The 23,269-nt window shown below is 36.8% G+C and overlaps 1 protein-coding gene and 1 long non-coding RNA gene across 4 annotated transcripts in view; one reads left to right on the plus strand and one right to left on the minus strand.

Moving 5' to 3' along the window:
* LOC106867806 (protein amnionless) overlaps nt 1–23,269 on the plus strand; it is a 96,324-nt gene that overhangs the window by 64,976 nt on the left and 8,079 nt on the right. For all 3 annotated transcript variants that reach the window (XM_089365110.1, XM_014912827.3, XM_052973622.2), the window contains 2 exons: nt 15,793–15,878; nt 17,269–17,386. In XM_089365110.1, coding sequence (XP_089221236.1) covers nt 15,793–15,878; nt 17,269–17,386 — 204 coding nt within the window. The remainder of the gene's footprint in view (nt 1–15,792; nt 15,879–17,268; nt 17,387–23,269) is intronic.
* On the minus strand, nt 19,231–22,093 carry LOC149132206 (uncharacterized). The gene is made up of 2 exons (XR_016244738.1): nt 21,978–22,093; nt 19,231–21,936 (listed from the first exon to the last, which is right to left on the minus strand). It is a non-coding gene; the product is annotated as an uncharacterized LOC149132206 (long non-coding RNA).

Below are 23,269 nucleotides of genomic sequence, written 5' to 3' on the forward strand. Positions count from 1 at the left end.
GCTAGCATGGAAAGCGGACGTTAAACGATGATGATGATGATGATGATGATGATGATATATATATATATATATATATATATATATATATATGTATATGTATATATATAGGCTAGGCGCAGGAGTGGCTGTGTAGTAAGTAGCTTGCTTACCAACCACATGGTTCCAGGTTCAGTCCCACTGCATGGCACCTTGGGCAAGTGTCTTCTACTATAGCCTCGGGCCGACCAAAGCCTTGTGAGTGGATTTGATAGATGGAAACTGAAAGAAGCCCGTCATATATATGTATATATATATATATATATATATATATATATATATATATGTATGTATGTGTGTGTATATGTTTGTGTGTCTGTGTTTGTCCCCCCAACATCGCTTGACAACCGATGCTGGTGTGTTTACGTCCCTGTAACTTAGCGGTTCGGCAAAAGAGAACGATAGAATAAGTACTAGGCTTACAAAGAATAAGTTCTGGGGTCGATTTGCTCAACTAAAGGTGATGCTCCAGCATGGCCACAGTCAAATGACTGAAACGGGCACAAAAAAAGCGACACGTTTGCATTATGTTATATATATACAATAATAATAAAGGATGTTACTGTATATACGTTTACAAACCAAGGACGTTATATAGACCTCCTTGACTCAAGTTAGAGAAGGGGTGCGTATTATACACAAGGTTTAGGTTTTTCAGAGGTACAGCCCCCTAAAAATCCCCTGCATTCGAGGATTTATGGTATGTATGTATATATATATTGAGAGAAAGGGGGAATTTGGGATAATTCTTTATTAGTGCTTTCGTTTGTTTAACTGAACTCTTCAAGACAAAAATCAAAACCAAGATAATAAAAATGTTTCCTCATTTTTTATGGGAATTGGATTTTTTTTTGTTTTTTTGAAGAAAGGGAGAAAGAGAGAAAGGTAGGGAGCAGGACAATCAAGAAAAAAAAACAAACAGGAGAGGGGGGAAAAATAGACAGAGAGAGAGAGAGGTTTCCTTGTTTGTTTAGAAGGGGAAAAAATTTTGTTTTTTGGAGAAAAGGAGAAAAAGAAGGAGATAGAGAGCAGGACAATTGAGAAAGTAGAAGAAAAGCAAAGTCGGGGAAAGATAGACAGAGAGGTTTCTTTTCTAGTTGATATGGTCAACCCATTAAAATTTAATTATAAAAGAGAAAAAATGATTTGTAATGAAATCTCAATGGCAGATGCGCAGGTACATGAAACACCAGGAATATACAAGAAATAGACTCCCTCATATTCCAGGGGTGATCCCTAAAAGTAGTAGACAGTTTCTGTTACTTAGGTGACCAAGTTAGTAGTGAGGGTGGTTGTTCCAAAAGCATAGTTACTAGAATAGGAATAGGCTGGGTGAAGTTCAGAGAGCTTCTACCTCTGTTAGTAATGAAGAGCCACTCACTCAGAGTGAAAAGTAGATTGCATGATGCCTGTGTACAAACAGCTGTGCTGCATGACAGTGAGATATGGGGTGTGACTACTGAGATTTGAAAGAAATGAAACCAGTATAGATGGGTAACGTCAGTGTGCATATACAACAGAGTGTAAGTGATTTGAGAGAAAAACTGGGTATACGTAGCATGAGATGTAGTGTGCAAGAGAGAAGACTGTGTTGGTATGGCCACGTAATGGGTATGAATGAAGACAGTTGCATCAAGAGGTGCTGATCTCTAATTGTAGAAGGAACATTCAGAAGGAGTAGACCCAGAAAGACATGGGACGAAGTGGTGAGAAAGGATCTACAGATGTTGGGACTCACGGAGGGGATGAGAGCGGTTTACTGTGCTTGAAAAGACACGTCAAGCCAAGTAAAACCATGGCTGCTCTTGCATACAGGCTTGTCCCCTGCAACCCTCTCCAGCTGAGCATCACTAAGCTTGCAGGCTTGTAGGTGCTTGGGCTATGTAAAAAATACCCTTGCCAGTGCTGCATAAAAGCACCCAGTACATTCTGTAAAGTGGTTGGCATTAGGAAAAGCATCCAGCCATAAAAACCATGCCAAAACAGGCATGGAGCTTGTACAGCCCTTCAGCTGGTCAGCTCCTGTCAAACCCATGCCAGCATGGAAAACAGATGTTAAATGATGATGATGATGATGATGATGATGATGATGATGATGATGATGATGATGATGATGTATGAGAACTAGATCATCAACTTCTAAATCATCCAGTCTTAAATCCATTGATGAAAAATGGGAGAGAATTGAAGAGAAGACTGAAAATTGATGGACTTCTTACCTCACACTAAATCCATCACTGAATGCATTGTCTCACTTTACACCTCGATGCAATACATGGCTGGTACAACCCTCACTGTTCACCAACAGTGAGTTTCCTTAGTAACCACTTGATTACTGTATGTGGTACCCTACCAAAAGCCCTCTCTGAGTCAACAAATTTTAGTAGTAGTTTATTCTTAGCCAAATATTTTCCCTGCAGTTGTCTCACTCAGAAGATTACATCTATGGTACCTTTTCCAGGGATAAAACCAGATTGCACCTCATTTAGATCTACTCTGTTTCAGATCAATTTGTGGTATGACTTTCTCCTTGACCTTCATAACCTGATCCTGTACTTTGATTTCTTTTATAAATTTCATCTCTCTTAAGCATCTCCTTTGCTTTTGTGGTAGTTTATTATAATACTGCTACACTAATCATTAGTTATGATGCATTCTTGCATAACTAGATTTACTTCCCTGGTAGTAACCATGTATTTTAACTCGCTTAGATATTTTGAGTCTCTACAACTATCCATGACGAACTAGCAGCTAGCAGCTTTCCCTCTCTTCATATGTTTGACTACTTTATCTACCATGCTGTTGACAACTTGAATTTGTGGCCCTTCTCTAGGGTCAGTATGAGGTAGCCTCTCTTTTCTCCTATGCATTCTTTATATTTAGAAACATTGCATAAAAGCACCTTCTCGCCATTTTCCTGTTTTCCAAACCAATGGGGAATATGTTTTCATCTGATTCCTCTTATGTCTAGTTGATATATATATAAAGGAAAAAGAAGAAAATGGATATTTTGAAGTTAATAATAGTTTATTATCAGCAACAAATCGATCATTATCCCTTACAGCTGTTTCAATTATACACAGTGGAATTAATTAAATATTTAAATTCATATTTCTGAGCATAATCTCTTCAGAGGGAAAAAAATACACCCTTAGATGTTCTGTATGTTTGTTTGTAGATTCACACACACACATTGAAACATGCTAGTCACATTTCTTACTAGTTTTTGCATGTCTTCGCATTCACAGCTCAAATTTCAAAACTATATGGCATTGTTGTTTTCTGCTCAGGCATCTGTGAGAGAGAGAATGTTTTGTTACCAATAGAGATAAAAGTTCTCTAAACTTTCTCCAGCCAGTTCTTATTCTAGCAACAATACTTTCAGTGTATCCTCTTCCACTTCTAATCAGGCCACTCAGTGAAATAGTTAACATTCAGGAGGGCATTCAGCTGTAGAAACCATATCAAAGCAGACATTAGAACTTGGTGCAGCTTTCTGGCTCATTCATTCATGGCGAATCATCCAGCCCATGCCCGCATGAAAAAAAGATGTTAATGATGATGATAATATTGATGCGTGTGTGTTCATTTGTGTGCGCACATGCACATGTATGTTGAGATGTAGCTGTTGCTTATATGAGCAAAGCAGTGATTGCCTGTTAATATCATGACCAGTCATTCTAAGGTGGTGAGCTGGAAGAAGTATTAGCGCATTCTGAACTCGAAGTCCACCAAGGTTAACTTTGCCTATCATCTTTTTTGAGGGTTGATAAAATAAAGTGCCAGTCAAGTACTGGACTTGATGTAGAGTTCTGCTTCAAATAACTCCTCCTCTAACTCATGTTAGCATGAAAAACTGGCTGTTAAACAAATGAGTAAAAGATTTATACACACATACACAAACATATATAGATGTAAACACACACACACACACACATGTATATAAACACACACACTATATATACGTGGAAGAGGTGGGCCCAGGAGGACCTGGGCTAAGGTGGTGAGGCAGGACCTTCGAACATTGGGCCTCACCGAAGCGATGACTACTGACCAAGACCTTTGGAGATGTGCTGTGCGTGGGAGGACCCGGCAAGCCAAGTGAGATCGTTGCCAGGGCCCCTGGACTGGCTCTTGTGCGGGTGGCACATAAGATGTACAATCTCGAGCGTGGCCGTTTTCGTGCGGGTGACACGTAAAAGCACCCACTACACTCTCTGAGTGGTTGGCGTTAGGAAGGGCATCCAGCTGTAGAAACTCTGCCAAATTAGATTGGAGCCTGGTGTTGCCATCCGGTTTCAGCAGTCCTCAGTCAAATCGTCCAACCCATGCTAGCATGGAAAGCGGACGTTAAACGATGATGATGATGATGATGATGATACAAGTGACTTTGAAATTTCGGCCAGCTAAGTCATCATCAGACTGCAAAGCATTAGAGTTAGAGACTATATAAAAGCATGATTAATTCTAATGCATTATAGTCCTATGATGGCCTAGCTGGCCGAAACTTCAAAGTCACTGTCAACAACATTCTTGTATGAGAATAGTATAGAGTAACACATGATTAATGTAAAATTGCTTTCATTATAACTGAACATAAAAACAAACATAAAGGTGTGTGTGTGTGTGTGTGTGTGTATGGTAGGGTGGTTGTCTACTCTTTATGCAGAGTTTGACCGCCTCCTGTACCTACACCTTAGAAACATCGTGGCATCTGATGTGGCTTTTTAAACCAGATAATGTTTTGAAAAGACTCTCAAATTGCATATCTGCTTTGGACCACCAGGAGCTGTAGTTAAGTTCTGATATACACACACATTCAATCACCTCATCATGGCAAACACCAGGGTCAGATAGATTTTAGTCTCACCAGGTAACAGGATAGATGTGCAAACCTTTATAAATACCAAAACCTTTCCTAGTGAAGAATGCACAACTCAGCATAGATTTGTGGTTAGTGACTTCAAAGTCAGAAGTAGGCAAACACAGAGAAAGAAGACAATAGAGGGAAGGAAAACATGGAAGCTGAAAAAACCTGCAATGGGGCCTAGTGTGACTATGCTTATAATCAAGTTTGTGATGTGCAAGACCTGTTAACATCCAAAGTTAGTATGTTTTTCTAATGCAAAAGGGCCTGATTCCATGACCATCAATGAAGATGAAAGCCACCTGCTCACTTGTTTCAACATTAACATACAACATAAGGATGTCAATAACTTCAAGAAATTTGAGTCCTACATTGCTGGTAGTAAGAAAGCTTTCCTTATATGGAGGGAACTAACCTAGAGTACATTTAATAATCTTCACAACATTTGACAAAATCAACAAGGTTTGCTTTCTTTAGGGCATCTGAAGAGAATATTATATTCCATGGATCTGGATTATGAAAGAGGAGCTTCAAGATCATTTTGGTGATACATACACCAAGCATCTCATGAAGGTTCAAAATATCTCATGGTGTGGTCACATGACCAAACAGAAACTTTATGGACACATTCCACCAAACTACCATTGTTGCTCAATGCAAGAAGAGCTTTGCTGGCTACTGCTATTGTGCTGAACAACAGGTCATATCAGATGTTAAGTTTGAAAGGATAAAGACCACACAACTATATTAACATCACTACTTGAGCCAGAGAGCATGAAATTGGGGAGCTTGCAAAAATAATGGAGAAACACAGAGAAATTCAGGAAAAGAGATCTCTGGTGTAGCACAGTGAAATACATCTCAATTGATAGTCCTATACTTAAGACATCTCACTTGAGTCTATTTTTTTTAACATACATACCTACATATATATATATGTGCATATATAAGAAGACAAAAGATGGATAAACACTGTGCAGTGGATTGACACTAAAACCTCATAGCTATAAAACAAATTTCTAAGTTCTTAACCACACAGTTATACTTGTTCATACATACGAAGGGGTACCCAAAAGAAACAGGAATTTTGCAATGTTATTTTATTCACCTAAGATTTACATGTTTATACTTTTATCGCCTCAAAGTATTCTCCATTTAAACAATGCATCAGTCCAGACACGTTTTCCACTGTTCGAAGCAATGCCGGATCTCTTGCAAAGTGATGCCTTGTAACGCCTCCATCGTTGCTGCAACTCTTTTCATTTGCAATTCCTCGCTCAAAATTCGTTGGCAGGAGCGCGAGAACACACTCGTCATATCAACAAGTTCATCAATTATACAGTGACGCTCCTTTAAGATCAGTTCATGAATTTTCATGTTTTCATTCGTTCTGGAGGTCGACGGTCGTCCTGAACAAGGTTGGTCTTCAAGCAACAAGTGACCATTCCTAAAATGTGAAAACCACTTGTAAACTTGTTTTGCTCATGGCAGCGTCCTTGTAAGCTGTTTGAAGCATGACAACTGTTTCGGCCGCCGTTTTCCCCAGAAGAAAACAGAATTTCGCGGAAGCACATTATTCCTTCGTTTCAGCCTTCGCGTAAAAATCAACAAATAGAGGGAGAAGCACTGCAAAACAAAGACGCACCACAAGGAATTACGTCATCAGCCGACGACGCCGGTCGACAGACTAATGTCCTAGGATTGCATCAAGTGACTTCTAGCGGCGGAAGCCTGAACTACAACTGGTTTGTCCCACAGAGAACGTTTCTGGTTACTTTTGGGTACCTCTCGAATACACATAAACGTAGATAGGTGTGTGTGTGTGTGTGTATTTATATACGCATACATAGATCTGTGTGTTTGAATGTATTATTTACACGTGTGTGCATGCACATTTAGATATTCATGGACAGCAATGAGTTAACTTGAATCACCGAAAGCTGGTTTATCCTGTCACCAAACATTTGGCATACATTAATTCGGTTAGTTGAGCTGTAAATAGGTACCAAGGAATAGGCTTCTGTTGTAAACAGTGGTAGCATTGAGTAATTTGACTCGTGTCTTTGGTAGTTTTCCATCGATTATTAGTTCCTGTCATTACAGGCGAACCAGAAATTTATAACGGATAACTAATTCAGAGTATTCTCCCTTAGAAGGTGTTTTTTTTTTTTCTGAAACTACAATAGCAATTAATATTACACCTTTAGTTAAGGCGACAATCTGGCAATATTATTAAGTACACCGGGCAAAATACTTAGTGTCATCTTCACGTTTTAAGCTGAAAATCCGCCGAGGTTGTCTTTACCTTTCATCGTTTCGGGGTTGATAAAATAAATACCCTCCTCTGAAATTACTGCCCTTGTGCCAAAAATTTGACACCAATATTAAAGTTTGAGCATTTCGTGGTATTTCTACCGGCTGTGTACGTTCTGAGTTCAAATCCCGTCGAGGGCAGTTCTGCCTTTCATTTTTTGGGTCCTGACGGTTGAGTTGTGATGGTGGTGGGGTAACTGTCCCTCTTGGGTAACATGACATTCATCAATTTGAATTCTACTACCAGCCCACACTGCTGTGTCAAGGATTCAGTTTACCTATCTGTTAGTAGTAACAGCTTGCAGAGCAAATTTTATTGCCTCCTGTTCTACATGAAGATGATTCTAGGACAACTAGCCCCAGATAATTTGTCCCCTGGGCAATTTTCCCGACCAAGAGGCACATTAGAAAAAATACAAGTATGGGGATGCAAATAAATACTAATACAGCTGATAAAGGCTTTACATTTTCGTGTTTCATCTGTTATCTAATAATAAGATTTATATTCTGACACCAGTATTATTACTCCACTTAAATTGTAAATTGTGGATTGTACATCAGTATAATAATAACTAATGATTACAACAGTTAATAATTACATAAATAACAAGAGCACTCAGAGAGTGCAAACCTCTGCCAAGGCAACACCAACATCCTCTCAATGATTAACCAGAGATGATTTTTAAAATGAGAATATCTGAAATAAATTCAACTGCTCTCACAAACGAGAATACTAAAAATGAACCCGATTGCTCTCAAAAATAAAGTAAAAAAAAAATAACAGAAAAATAATCCAGAATCTTTATCCAGTACCTGATCAGTTCCAGTGATAGTCACGGAATGTGAAAGTGGCTGTAGAAAATTTAGTAACAGTAATAAATAGTTTATCTTTATCTAATACAAGCCATAGTTAACAAATTCACCATTCAAAATAGTTTCAAAGGTAGAGGTAATAGTAATAAGTTCTACTCAGGAATTTTTAAATGAATAACATGAGACATTTTGGTTTTCTCTTCTCTTAAATTGTGGCCTTCCTTTAGTATTCCTGTTGTTTTAAATCAATGTATAGATGTATGTATAATATATATCTCTCTTTTACTCTTTTACTTGTTTCAGTCATTTGACTGTGGCCATGCTGGAGCACTGCCTTTAGTCGAGCAAATTGACCCCAAGACTTATTCTTTGTAAGCCTAGTACTTATTCTATCGGTCTCTTTTGCTGAACCGCTAAGTTACAGGGACGTAAACACACCAGCATCGGTTGTCAAGCAATGTTGGGGGGGGGGGACAAACACACACACACACATATATATATATATATATACATATATACGACAGGCTTCTTTCAGTTTCCATCTACCAAATCCACTCACAAGGCTTTGGTCAGCCCGAGGCTATAGCAGAAGACACTTGCCAAAGGTGCCACGCTGTGGGACTAAACCCGGAACCATGTGGTTGGTAAGCAGCCACTCCTGCGCATATATATATATATATATATATATTGTAAAATATATTATATATATTATAAAATATGTTAGTGTTATTTAATTTCTGAACGGATTTGCTGATGTTTGTTTATGTAGTTTGATTTCTTTATCCATCAGTTTCTACTACTAAGATAGAGATGCGAGTAAAATTAATAATAGAGAAATGAAAGTAAAACTTTGAAAACAGCCTATAGAGAGATAATTGAGAAAGACTTGAAAGTCAACGTAAGATCGTAATCATTTAAAGTAAAGTAAATATAACAAATAATTCAGAATCCTTGTCTGGAACCAGATTGATCCCAAAATTTAATCAGTTTGTGCCAGTCATGAGGCCAAACATCTCTGAAAGTTTCATCCAAATCCATCCAGCAGTTCTTGAGATATCTTGTCCATGGACAAACAAACAAACACAACTGAAAATAATACCTCCACCTTCATTAAGGCAGAGGTAATAAGTACTCCATTTCTTGATTCATAGTTGATTAAATTGATCCTAGTACTAGATTGATCCCAATGTCTTATATCTGTTGACTTCTCCAGTATAACTCTATGAAATTCAGTTGCATTTAATCCAACCTAAAATTACCTTTTTATCCATAATTTTGAGGGTGGAATCCAATAACATCAAGAAAGACTACCTTGAAGTTGCACAAATTTTATTTTTAGTATGGGACAAGTGTCTGTCTGGCAGAAGTTTATAAGCTCATGAGTCTGAAGCTTATCTGTATTTCCAAAACATTTTGGCCCTAGAATACAAAACTCCCCATGGTTTGAGATGCCAGTCCATCATAGGGTTTAACCCTCAGATATAGCTGGTATGAATTTTCAGCTGAGTGTACTCCAGCAACACAAAATGAAGACCCTTGCTCAAAGAAACAGTGCACCATGTCATCTGATAATTGAACCCAAGACTTAATTGTAAGTCTAACTCCTTAACCACTGAGCTATATGTCTTCACTATGAGACAGGTAAAGGTATTAAATGATTCACTGCCATATTAAAGACACATCATAAACAATGTGAGATCACATAATCTCAGGAACATGTCAGTGATTTACAAGTAAGACCTACTATGGTGCTGCAGCAAAACACACAAACAAGTATCATAGACCACATCCCAAGACACCATACTACAACAGCTGTCTAGCCAATGATTTCTTATTTCTGTTTTCTTCTATCATTACTAAAATGAGCTCTGAACTAGCTTAATTTCAGACCCTGACCACCCACATCCATTCATCTGACCCGTTTCTTCTTCTCCCAGGTTCTATACTAAATACTTTTCTTTATTTTTTTCCAATCTTGTTTTTTTTTCCCATGGACTGCATCTCTGACCCTCTCGAATTCAACCACCTCCCATAGATTTCCTGCAAGCATTGATCTACAAATAATCAACCTGAAAACCAATGGCATCAATCTCATCTGCTAGGGAGCAGTCAGGTCTACAAAATTCATGGACACTGTTCCTGCTCCTCTATGACAGCGTCAGATGTTCCTCTGCAGTTGCTTGACCTGCTAGAAAAAGCAGTTTACATCATATGATACCTTATTTTTTATCTTTTTTTTTTCCCAAAAGGAAGTATACACTGGAATAATGTAGTTCAAGATTCACAATATATATCTAGGAAAAAAAGTTATGTTTGGAATGTTTTTGATTTTTAGGTATTTTGTAGAAACTTGGGTCAAGACAATAACAATCTTTTAAAAATGTCTTTTCCTGTTGGTCATATTTCGCAAATTACTTTTGACAAACTACTGGAGCCTTTGTAGTGGAGTGGGCATATTGAATTCTCTGCATGCTCCTAACCTCTCAGCGATATTGAAGTACAATAATGTTTGTGAGCTTCACTAGTAGAAGCAAGGCCTTCGTGGTTGAAGGGGGCATTATATACGAGGTTGCAGAGTTTTGGCAGTCAAATAAAATTCAAGTAAAAAATAATGAATGGCAATCCTTCGATATAACTCTACAAAACCCAAAACAAACACTCGGCTGTTTCCGTGACAACTCGACAATTCACTTTGGATATCTTCGTGACCTCCGTGACAGCTGCTGTGACCTGACACACACGAAGCAGGTAAGAACAAATATGCAAGGCTTTTTGCTGGCATAATTTCGTTATATCTGTACTCCACAACACATAAATACATAAAAACAGAACAGGCACACACAGAGACAAGAACAAGCACACACACACACAGAGGTTGCAACAGCTGTCACGGAGGTCACGAAGATATCCCAAGTGAATTATCGAGTTGTCACGGGAACAGCCGAGTGTTTGTTTTGGTTTTGTAGAGTTATATCGAAGGATTGCCAGTGTGTGTGAGAGAGTCTCTCACCACCGCTTGAAAACCGGTGTTGTTGTGTTTACGACCCCGTAAATAGCGGTTCGGCAACTGTAACCGATAGAATAAGTACCAGGCTTTAAAAAAAATAAAGTACTGGTGTCAATTCATTCAACTGAAAATTCTTCAAATGACTGAAACAAATTAAAGATTAGATATGCAAAACCTTTCATTGTTCAGAAATAGCCTTTACTTTCAAGAGAATCACACCTAAGCAAAAGACATTTAAAAAAGTAGTGAAGTATTAACAAAAGAGTAAATGTACATACACATGTAAAGTAACATGTGTGTAACATTCACATATTGACACTGCCTGATGATACATTGACCCCAGAACTTCTCTCCTCCTTCTCCTCCGCTTCCTGTCATTTTCATGACGTCACCAACTCCTCCTATCACATATTTCCAGTATTTTGGAGGAAGACGATTTTAAATATGGCTGCTTGATTTACCCAACGTCTGGAGCGCTTAAAAATTTTTTCTCTTATCACAATGCTGCTCCTCGCTCATTTTTTCTTCAACGTGTACACTACCTGTTCCAATTCCAATAGTTGTTGTAATTTGCCGGACTCTACCATTACCTGATATTTATAAATATTGGATCTAAATCAGGATTCACATTTTAATGGATTTACTGTGCAACTATCATTTTTGTCAGGTAATTTATATATCGGTTATGGCAGGTTTATATTTTCTTTTTTAATTGGTACCACACAATTAATTTTATATATATATATATATATATATATATATATATAGTATCGAAAGATCGGCATATATATATAGTAAGTTTGAATTTTTTGTGTGAGCAGATACAGCCGCAGCCGTAGGTAATGTCTCACTCTGTCTGACAGTTTCAGCAATTACTATAGATCGGGTTCGATTTACACTTTTAAAACAGTTTTCGAAATAACTGTTATTATATCGTTCATATATATATATATATATATATATATATATATATATATATATATATATAATATAATTTAGCCTGTGTGAGCAGATACAACCACAATCGTAGATGTCTCACTCTGAATCTATTTCAACAATTACTATAATTATAGATCACTTTCAAAACTTTTGGGAAAATTATTATATTGTTCATATATATGTGTGTGTGTGTAGGAGGAGGTAAAGTGTAAGTGCCCCACCTCTACATTTTCTAAAAAGAAAAAAATTATTCAGGCAAAACACGCATGTGTATGTGTGTGCGTCCCCAATTTAACCCTGGTGGACGACTGGATGGTGTACTGAGTCTGAAACGTTTTGAGGGTTTCTTTGTCCTTTTTATTGTGCACTTCATTAGTCAAAATGTCCTTTTTCAAAAAAAGAAAAAAAAAGACGATAATTAGAGATTTAGCTAGTACTTCTAAAAGGTCGAGCGATCACTTAGTTACCCAAAGGACTAATTGATGTAAAATATGAAAATAAAATTGTATTCCATTTTTTTGTGTGTGTATGTATGAAAGATTGCCTATATATATATATTAGTATCGAAAGATCGCCTATATATAAATAAACAGATGTGTGTTAATTGCATGAGTATATGCAGATTCAGCCACAGCCGTATGTATATAGTTCGCCATCTTTAATTATTAGTCTTAACGGAGAATAAGAATACTTCTCTTTACATATTTTCTATTACAATTTCATTCGCAAATTCGCATATTGGATGCTTTGTAAGAATACTAAATCGATCCCGTTCATTTTCACATCTAAGTTGCGAGAAGGCTATTCGTACGACCTTGACATGTAGAACACAATGTCAAAAATGAAAATCGTGTGGGGGGGGGGGGGGTCGCATGACCGTGACATATAGAACACATCGAAAACGAAAATCGCCAAAATTAAAAAATAAAAAAGTTACAGCCATTTTCCCTCAGTGTCTAATTCCAATGTCCACCGATCTCTGTTCTTATCTGATATTTTACTCTATCGATCGAACAATGGGAATTGAACTCAAAGCGTTAATGGGTCATTACTAACCAACGCCCTGACCTCTAGATATTCTACCAACCATCGTCGTTTGACCAATTAGAGTTAGCAATTAAATCTCTTAAATCTTTTTAAAGCTACTGGGGAGGGTATGAAAAAATATTGAAATTTTGGTGGGGAAAATTATCTCAGAATCATAATTGTTGTATTAAGAATATTACACAATAAAGGAAGAGGGTGAGGCAAGACTTCCTTTTGTTCCAACCCCCAACCCCCCTTTAAAAAAAATTTTTTTGTATACAAACCCCCGTTTTCGGCTACGGAGAATAAGAATCTGCAAAAAAATTCGCAAAAATCGGCAGTTTGAACATCCACCCACCCTCACACACACACCTAAATTCTTCATTTTAGGGTTACGGTTTTTGTCAAAATATGCGGAAAAATACGTAGATTATGATTCTGAAAAAAATTTCCAAAAATTCTTCTACTTAGTTAGGGTTAGGGTTACGGAAAAAAGTGAAAAATGAAGAATTTGTGGGGGAGTGGGAAATTACAAAATTCTGATTTTTGGCAATTTTCCGGAATCTCCGTATCCGAAAATGTGGGTTTTGGGAGGAAAAAAAAAATTTTTAATAATAATTTGCGAGAAAATGGGTAGGGACGGGAGGAAATCTTTCCAACTGCATTAGCCCCGTTTTTTTTCTTGAAATAAATTTTGTCTTTCTCCCACACACACACTCTCTCTAAATTTCTCTCACAGCAGACTGTCATAGTGAAATTTTTTTAAAGGTATGTGTTGCGTTGTCCATGTAGAAAAACCAAACTATACTGTTATATAGTGAAAGCTTTTTTTTTTCTTTTTAAAGCTGCGTTGTGTTGACAGACTTGCACTTGAAATTCCTGCGTTTTTATGAAAACTTGTTAGTGACTATGGTGACAATATTACATATTCATCTATCTATCTATCACACACACACACACTCTCTCTCTCTCTCTCTCTCCTTCTCACTGTATTTCTCTCAGCAACTTTTTCTCCTCCTCTTCTAAATATAAGTTGTGACTTATATTTTGATTCCTCACCTTCTTTCCCTCTTAATAGATGTGATGAACAGAGGTACGGAGATCTGCTTCTCTTTTATAATGTAAGATGGTAACAATCACATTTACAGGAAAACATGACAGTCATTGATGCACACAATGATACATAAGCTCTAAATTTGTTTTGTTATTCAAGCTCATGAAGATATGAATGGAAATAAATCATCATTAGTCCAACATTGTTGCCTAAGTTTATTCTATTGTTACTTCCAGTTTCTACTGCAATTTTCCATTTTCCTTCATTGTTTTAGATCACTTATACTCTTTTACAACAGTAAACTACATGTTAACCATTTTACTACATTCAGGTGCCTTTCTATCACCAAGCTTCATTTGTTTCTATGCAAGATTAGGAATGAATGACACTGCTTGTATGATGGTGATGCTCTTTTACAATTATGTATATCATGACACAAAGCTACAAACACATATATGTATACAGCTGGCTTCTTTCACTTTCCGTCTACCAAATTCACTAACAAGGGTTTGGTTGATCCAGGTCTGTAATTGAAGACGCTTGCCCAAGGTGCTATACAATGAGATTGCACTTGGGACTACATGGTTGGGAAACAAACTCCTTTACTAGATAGGCATGACTACACCTATAATATCTAAGTGCTGAGATCAGTTTGTTTGACTAAGCCCTTCAAGGTAGTATCCCAGCATGGCCACAGTCCAATGGCTGAAATAAGTAAGAGTAAATTGTCATTTTTACATTCACTTTCCATAGTGGCATAGGTTGAACAGGTCACCACAGTCTGGTTCAGTTCTTATTTAGAGTTACTGCTCCTTTAAATGAAACAAAGAGTTTTTGCCTAACATATTTGACTTCATTTCTAATTTTGAATGTACTAGATAGGCTAAAAGATCTTCTTGGTTTTGTTATCTACTGGTTCCGCAACCACTTTACACAGCATTTTATCTTGGCAGTGGTGCTAATGAGGTTATACCCCTCACACAAAAAAAAAAAATAGGATGCTCACTATTTAATGTTGTCACCAGTTGGTCCATGCAGTGAGATGGTTCAAGTATGAGTATGTATATATATTGATATACATTAACTGATGATTTTACATAAGAGATGAAAGTCCATTGTCTTTTGCACAATTACTCTTTTACTTGTTTCAATCATTTGACTGTGGCCATGCTGAAGCAAATCGACCCCAGGACTTATTCTTTGTAAGTCTAGTACTTATTCTATCGGTCCTTTTTGCCGAACCGCTAAACACACCAGCATCGGTTGTCAAGCGATGTGGGGTGGGGACAAACGCACACACACACACGGGCTTCTTTCAGTTTCCGTATACCAAATCCATTCACAAGGCTTTGTAAAAAACAAGGTGCCACGCAGTGGGACTGAACCCGATACTATGTGGCTCGTAAGCAAGCTACTTACTACACTGCCACTTCTGCGCCTATAAAAATTATCTGAAATATATGTATTAAGTGCATTCAAAATATCGTTACTTGGTTTGACTTCGTTATATATATTTATATAGACAGACAGACATGCACATACACACATTATGAATTTAGTTTCATAACAGCCAATTTGTGTTAGTGAAAAGTTTCATATTGAAGAACCTTCCAAGTGTAGAAAGATAAATTAACAATCATCTGAATGGAATAGTATAGCTTGAACTCCTTCCAGCTTTGTTATTTCATTCAGCCTTTGAAGTCTGATTTCTAAAATTTGTTTATTTTTATTTTGTAGGGGCTATTCTAAAATGCAAATACGAAAATGGTTTCAGTTATGATCGATTAGTTGATGATATTAAAAAGAAATTCCTCCAGAATGCGGTAAGTTAGTTTCGGGATTTTTCTTACTTCCTTTATACTTTTTGTCGTTGTTTGATGTTGAAAAAATCCTCGAAACCACCAACGACTCCAGGAACATTACTGATGATGCTTCCAAAAGAACCTTTGAGATGCATCTGTTTTGAAACCTATGCCTTCGAGTGGCTTTTTTGTTTATCGGTGAAGTAATAGTTAAGATACAAGGGAAGTAATCCTTCCATTTATGTAACCAAATTATTTCCCCCTTTGCGAGTATTTTTTTTCCATTAGAGTTAAATATTCCTATTATCAATACTTATTTTCGCAAATTGTTCCTTTTTTTTATATATATATATCACCATTTTATATAATTAAACTAATATATGGTAAATAAATTCAGTGCAAATGCTTCAGGAAACATAAAAAATAAAAGATTTTTCTCTTGAAGGTAACAAATGCTTGGTATTTAGAATATTATATATTAGTCCATAGATAAAAGGAAGCTGATTTTATGTAAGTATCAAACTATCACCAGCTGTACAAGTTAATGACCGTTAATTATAATATAATACTGGCCTTAAGTTAATTCCCCACAGTTAAAAGTTATTAAGTCTGAAATATTTGATCTGTTGAATGCAGGTCTTTCTTGATAGTACAAATATTGTACACTTCTATCTAATATCATAAGCTTTGATGAATCTAAATAAATTTCAATATATTTTTAACTACATAGAGAGAAAAAATCTGGTATTTGCATTCATTAATCTTAGAATTTAGGTAGGTTGCAGATCATGTTTGACTTGGCAGATACTGAGAAATCTTGCAATTTATTTGACGTCAGCTGTTTAAAAAAAGCATACTTGATTGGTTAAATATATAAAAATATTTATTATTGACTATGAAAATAAATAAACTTTAATAATGCTAAAAGAAGTTAATCTCAAAAGTAGAGAATTGGCAGTCTGGAACATCACATTACCTTGTTATTTGATCCTTTCAGTCCTGAGTTCAAATCAGAAATTCATCTTTGCTTTTCATCCTCTCAGGATCAGTAAAAATATCTGTCCAGAATGGTGGTTTAGCAGAACTCTGTAAGAATTGCAATGCATTAGCAGTATTCGTGCTGGTTTCAAATTCTGCTTTGGCCAACTTGGGTGGTAGACTTAATCCATCCACGGGTGCTTTTATCAGTGTCTACACTGTGGAAACCATTTGGGCCAGGTGTCATATTACTGGCTACTGCTAAGTCTTGCAAGCACTGTAGTGGGTTATGCTAAGCTTTCCTGCTAAATTTTTTTTTTTTTAACTTACCTAACATGTAGAAAATAGAGTGTTCTGATCTTTTTCAACTTGAAATACAAAATGATATTTGTTTTCTGTTTTTATATTTAATTTCTTTCTATCTCAATTCTAGACTAATGTAGAATTCATAGTGTCAAGAATCGATAATGACATACAGCTAACGCTTATGGATATTACTGGAGAACATAGTGTGATTATTGGTCAGAAAATATATGAGGACATCATTGATGGTAAGTTTATTGTTTATACTTACACTATTATAAATACAGAGAGGAAAAAAACTTATACAATACAGACTGGTGTGAAATAGTTCAGTACAGCGTGTTCAGATCAGTTTATTTCATCAATGAATATTTTCATATTTACATTTTAAACAATTTCGTTTGCAATATTTTCTTATTTTCATTAACTTTTAATCTAAAAAATTGTGAGAAGATTGAACTTATGCATTTCAGTTTAGTCTTTTTTTTTTTTTTTTTCGTGTATATATTGGGTGTGCAGTTACTACTTAACTCTTCTCTCAGTTTACAGTATAAAAGTATGTATTGGATAGATTGATTTGGAGTGATCACTTTTAAATATGCTTCTTGTGTATATAAAGCAGCTGATGGTGGTGGTGATTGTAGCAGTAGTAGTTGTAACTGCTTAATTGGTATACTTTCCTTCATGAGACCAACTGTCTTTAGCATTAGTTGTGTCAAAAGTAGATGTTAAGTATAGTGAAACTAGAAATCGATGAACAAATGTATGTGAAGGGGGAAGAAAGTATAGCCTATTTGTCCGGGTGCTAAAGCTGAAGTACAATTCACTTGTAAACTTGGTGGTTTTACAGTATTCAGTAGAAATTATTTTTATTAAAAACTGTGTGCATGAGATGGAACACTTCCACAAGTTTCTAATTATTTAGAATAATAAACTTCAGATCGATAATGTGAAAGATATTTCTGAAACTAGCATGTTACAGTGCTAAAACAATCTTTACATAACTGTCAGTAGTATGTATCATCTTGGTGCCATTAAGATGCATTATAGTGCCAGATTCAAGTTCTCACTTATGAAATTTTACATAATTATCATTAGCATTTTGTATGTATGTATATATATATATATATATATATATATATGTAAACATACATACATATATGTATGTATATACATACATATATATATATATATATATATATATGTAAACATACATACATATATGTATGTATATACATACATATATATATATATATAGAGAGAGAGAGAGAGAGAGACGAGTCAGGTCACTTGTGAGGTCTCATATACGCTACTGCTAACATAGAGTCCAATACCTCTTGTCCTCAGGTTGTCAGCAACTAAACTGACACCCCAACTAAGCTTGCCTGGTGAGGTTCAACAACAATCTAGCTATAGTACAGGCCCTCAGAAGTTGGAAGATCACTGGGAGTGAGACACTTAGCTTGTTAAAGCATGCTTCTAGGAGAAAGTCACTCCAATGTGGAGAGGGTCTATGAGGTGCTGTACAAGCCTTATTGGACCTAAAATTTTGACTTATGCAATCGCTGAGGAAGCAACTTTACGATGACCAGTCAAATAAGAGGGCACTGCAGCATGTAGGCATGGAATCTGTGGATGCAAACCCACTGATAGCAGGTGCAGTAACTTCATGCAGAAGCATTGCTGGTCTTCCTCAGTCAGGAATGGACAGCTGTCATATGATAATATATCAACAACAATAAGGATTATTACAAAGTTGCATAGCATTACCTTTAATTCTTTTAAAATATATATATATATATATATATATATAACTTTACGAAGACCTACGTTTCAGCTGCAACCCAACTATAACACTGGTGCAGTTTCTTCAGGGTCTTTACTTAATATTCTTCAATTTAACTAAAGTTTTCATTTATCTACTCTTGTATGATATGTATGTGTGTATATATATATATATCACAATTGGGTAAATTATATTTAGATTTGACCAACCCATGTCAGTATGGAACCTGACCTGACATTGATGGTGATGATGATTTCATACATTTTTAGTTCTGATTTGTAATACAAAAAGAAAAGAAAAAGAAACTTTATTCAGTTTATCACACTTTATTCAATTTGATATACAATGATTCATATTTAAAAACCTTTGATAATTACATAATACACAATAATTTACAATAGTTAATATTTTTAAATACCAAGTCACTTACAGTGGCAGCAGTGATAGAAAATATTTTAAAACTTATAGTTGCTTTATGATTTCAAATGTATGTGAAAAGTTTTTTTTATTGGAGAAAAGTACTCTTCAGAGTTGGACAATGACAAAAATAATGATCACTTTAAATATTAATCTTCCCCATAATTTTAAACATAAACAAAACATAAAAGCATTAAAAAAAAATTATGATTTCATATGCTTGAGACCAATGATATACATTATGATTGTATATGAGAAAGATAGCATCACAGTCAAGTATTCTAAAATATCTTTTTAATCAACAGAATTATGAAGGGTAGACTAATGTCAGTAGAGAGAACTGAAGTTAACAGGGAGTTGACTTGAAACAGTCACTTCAGATTTTATCCGAGAAAGGGAAGAAAACGATGAGACTGTAATAATGAAGCAAATATTGAAAGTTGGCTGCAGTGATGAATTAAAATCACAAGAGGTGCTAAAATCAATTGAACAGATTGAGGTTTGGTTAGTATAATGAAAATAACAAATACAAAAAGGATTGACTGCAAAAGTTGTGAGTGATTTTAAATGGTAACTTTAAGCAGATAACAACAAAATTAGGTTTCAGGAAAAAGCAGGACAAGGAATGGCAGAGGAAAACAACCGAGATGGATAACACCTTAGGATAAATGGTTGGGTTTGGATTCTTTGTTATAGTAGTAGGTGATAGAAGGCAGGGTTGTAGCAGTTGAGTTACTCCACTGATGGAGCTATTGAGGGATAGAACATAAAGAATATGCCTGAATCACAAAAAACACTGCTCTTTATTTGAGCAAATATTAAGAAAATACAGTTGGTACTCTTTTTTAAAATGCCAGAAAAGCTGGTATTTTCAAAATAAGAGCAAAAAGTTTTGAGAGAGAAAAGTTGAGGATCCATGGAATCTTGAAATAGAAGTGGAATGGGGGCTTTTGAGGAAAAAATAGAGTTTAGGGTTTTATGCTTTTTCAAAGATAAGTGGGGATTTTAAAAAAGGTGAACACAGAAAGACAGTATTCTCAGGGGGTAATAACAATTGAAATGAAAATATGGGTTGGTGTTTCTAATAAAAACAAGCCAGTAGGGGTACTTGAGAAAAGAAATAGACAATACACAACACATAGATAGAGATCAAGAGTAGTAGTGTTTCATAAAGGCAACATGCCTGAGAAAACTACATTGCACTTAGTTTGAGAGAGGGGAAAAAGAACAAGTATACTTAGGAGCAGAGAGGTGGCATTGCTCATGAGAGATGGAGAGAGGAGGTAACAGGACCAGTATTAATCATAAGTGAGTTAAGAGGAAGATGATACCAGAATACTTTGTGTGGGTTGGGAGAGAGAATAAGGCCAGAACTTTTCATATAAGTATGTGCTATGAGAGGGAAAATTAAGTCTCTACACCAAAATGTGTAACACAGAAAGAGAGAGAGAATAGGACATGTACACTTTACAAGGGTCTAAACTTACAAGAAGAGAGGAGTATAGTGCCAGTACACTTCATAAGAATTTGTGTGTGTCTACTAGGATTAAAGAGGATAGGGCATGTACACTTTAAAAGTGTCTGCTAGGAGAAAGAGTAGGGTTAACACTTAAACCTAAACTAGAGAGAGAATACACTTGATAAAAGTGTAAAGCTGGAAAAAGAGTGGATAGGATCAGGATACTGTGAGAAAGAATAGGTCTAATGTACATCATGTGTATGTATGCTGAAAAAGAAAGAATAGCATTTGTATAGTTCTGAAGGAATGGACTGGGAGAAAGAGAATAGAGCCAGGGTACTTCATAAAAGTGAACTAGGAGTAAGAGAGAATAGAGCTGTGTACTTCTTAAGGGAATGAACAAAGAGTATGGGGATGGGGCACCTCATGAGAGAGGGAACTGAGAGGAGGAGGATAGGGTCTGTACAAAGGTCAGGACACTTCTTAAAAGAGTGAACTAACAGACAGAATACGGCCAGGATACCTCATAAGAGAGGGAAGAGAGAGAGAATAGGGCCAGAACACCTCATAATAGAGGAAACAGAGAGAACAGGGCCAGGACTCCTCATAAGAGAGATAATAGAGCCAGAACACCTTGTAAGTGAGGAAACTGAGAAAGAGAGAGAGAATAGGGTTAAGAGGAAACAGAGAGAGAGAGAGAGAGAGAGCAGGGCCAGGACACCTCATAAAAGAGAGTGAAAAGGGCCAGAACACCTCATAAGAGAGGGAACTGAGAAGAGATAGCAGGACCAGGACACCTTGTAAGAGAGGGAGAGAGAGCAAGTGAACAGGGCCAGAACACTCTTGTAAGAGAGGGGATAGAGAAAGAGAACAAGGCCAGGATGCCTCGTAGGAGAGGAAACAGAGAGAGAGAGAAAAGATGCCAGGATACTTTGTAAGAGTGGGAAATAAGAGAAAGAGAGAACAGGGTCAGACACTTCATAAGAGAGGGAACTGAGAGAGAGAATAGGGCCAAAACATCTCACAGAGAGAACAGGGGCCCTGAGAGAGAGAGATAGAGAGAGAATAGGGCCAGAGAATGGCCAGTACACCTTGTAAGAGAGGGGCCTGAGAGAGAGAGAATAGGGCCAGGATACCTCATGAGAGGAGCCTGAGAGAGAGAATAGGGCCAGGATACCTCATAAGAGAGAATGGCCAGTAAACCTCATAAGAGAGGAGCTTGAGAGAGAGAGAGAGAATAGGGCCAGGACACCTCATAAGAGAGGGAACAGAGAGAGATAGAGAGAACGGCCAGTACACCTCATAAGAGAGGGGCATGAGAGAGAGAAAGAATAGGGCCAGGAAGCCTCATAAGAGAGGGAACAGAATGAGAGATTAGGCCCAAGACACCTCATAAGAGAGGATAGATGGCAGGACACCTCGTAAGAGAGGGACCTGTGTGAGAGAGATTAGGTCCAGGACACCTAAGAGAGGGGCCTGTGAAAGAGAATAGGGACAGGACATCTCATAAGAGGGACCTGTAGAGAGAATAGGGGCAGGACATCTCATAAGAGAGGGAACTGAAAGAGGGAAGATGGGATCCAAACAAGGCCCAGGACACCTTTTGAGAGTGAACTTAAGAGAGAGAATTAGGACAGTACACCTCATAAGAAAGGGAACTGAGAGAGAGAGAGAGAATACGGCCAAGACCCCCCTCATGAGAGAGGAAACGGGGTTTTATATAATGGCCAAAGCATCTCATAAAAGAGAGGGAGTGTAGGGTTTGTACAAGAACCAGTACACTTCATAAGAGAGTGAACTGAGAGAGAATAGGCCCAGGGCATAATAGAGAACTGAAAGAGGAAGGATGGGGTCCAAACAAGGCCCAGGACACCTCCTGAGAGAGAGGATAGAGACAGGATTTGGTTTGTACACTTCATAAGAGAGTGATCTGAAAGAATAGGGCCAGGACACAAGAGAGAGAACTGAGAGGAGGATAGTGTCCAAACAAGGCCCCGGGCACCTCATAAAAGAGAGAACTGGAAAAGTGAGAATAAGGTTTGTACACTTCATAAAAAAGGTGAACTGAGGGCTAGTAGACTTTAAAAAGAGTGAGATGGGAGGGGGGGACGTACACACTTCATAAGAAATTGAACTGTGAGAAAGAATAGAACCAAACACTTCATAAGAGTGGGCTGTGAGAGAGAGAGAAAGGGGTTAAAACACATCATTGTGTGTATACTAAGATAGAGAGATGGGCCTGTTCACATAAGATTGTCATTATCAACTGAGTGAGAGAGAAAGGGAGTTTGGGTACATCATAAGATAGTGTGCTAAGAAAAAGAATAGGGCCTTAACTGAGATAAAGAATAAAGGACCAGTACACTTCATAAGAGTGAGCTGGGCAAGAGAAAGAAAAGGTTTTAGGACACATTATAAAGGGTGTGTGCTAAGACAAAGAATAGGATCTGTATACATAAGGGCGTTAAC

Source organism: Octopus bimaculoides, chromosome Z (assembly GCF_046866305.1).
Source record: "Octopus bimaculoides isolate indiv1 chromosome Z, ASM4686630v1, whole genome shotgun sequence".
In the NCBI taxonomy this organism is placed as follows: Eukaryota; Metazoa; Mollusca; class Cephalopoda; order Octopoda; family Octopodidae; genus Octopus; species Octopus bimaculoides.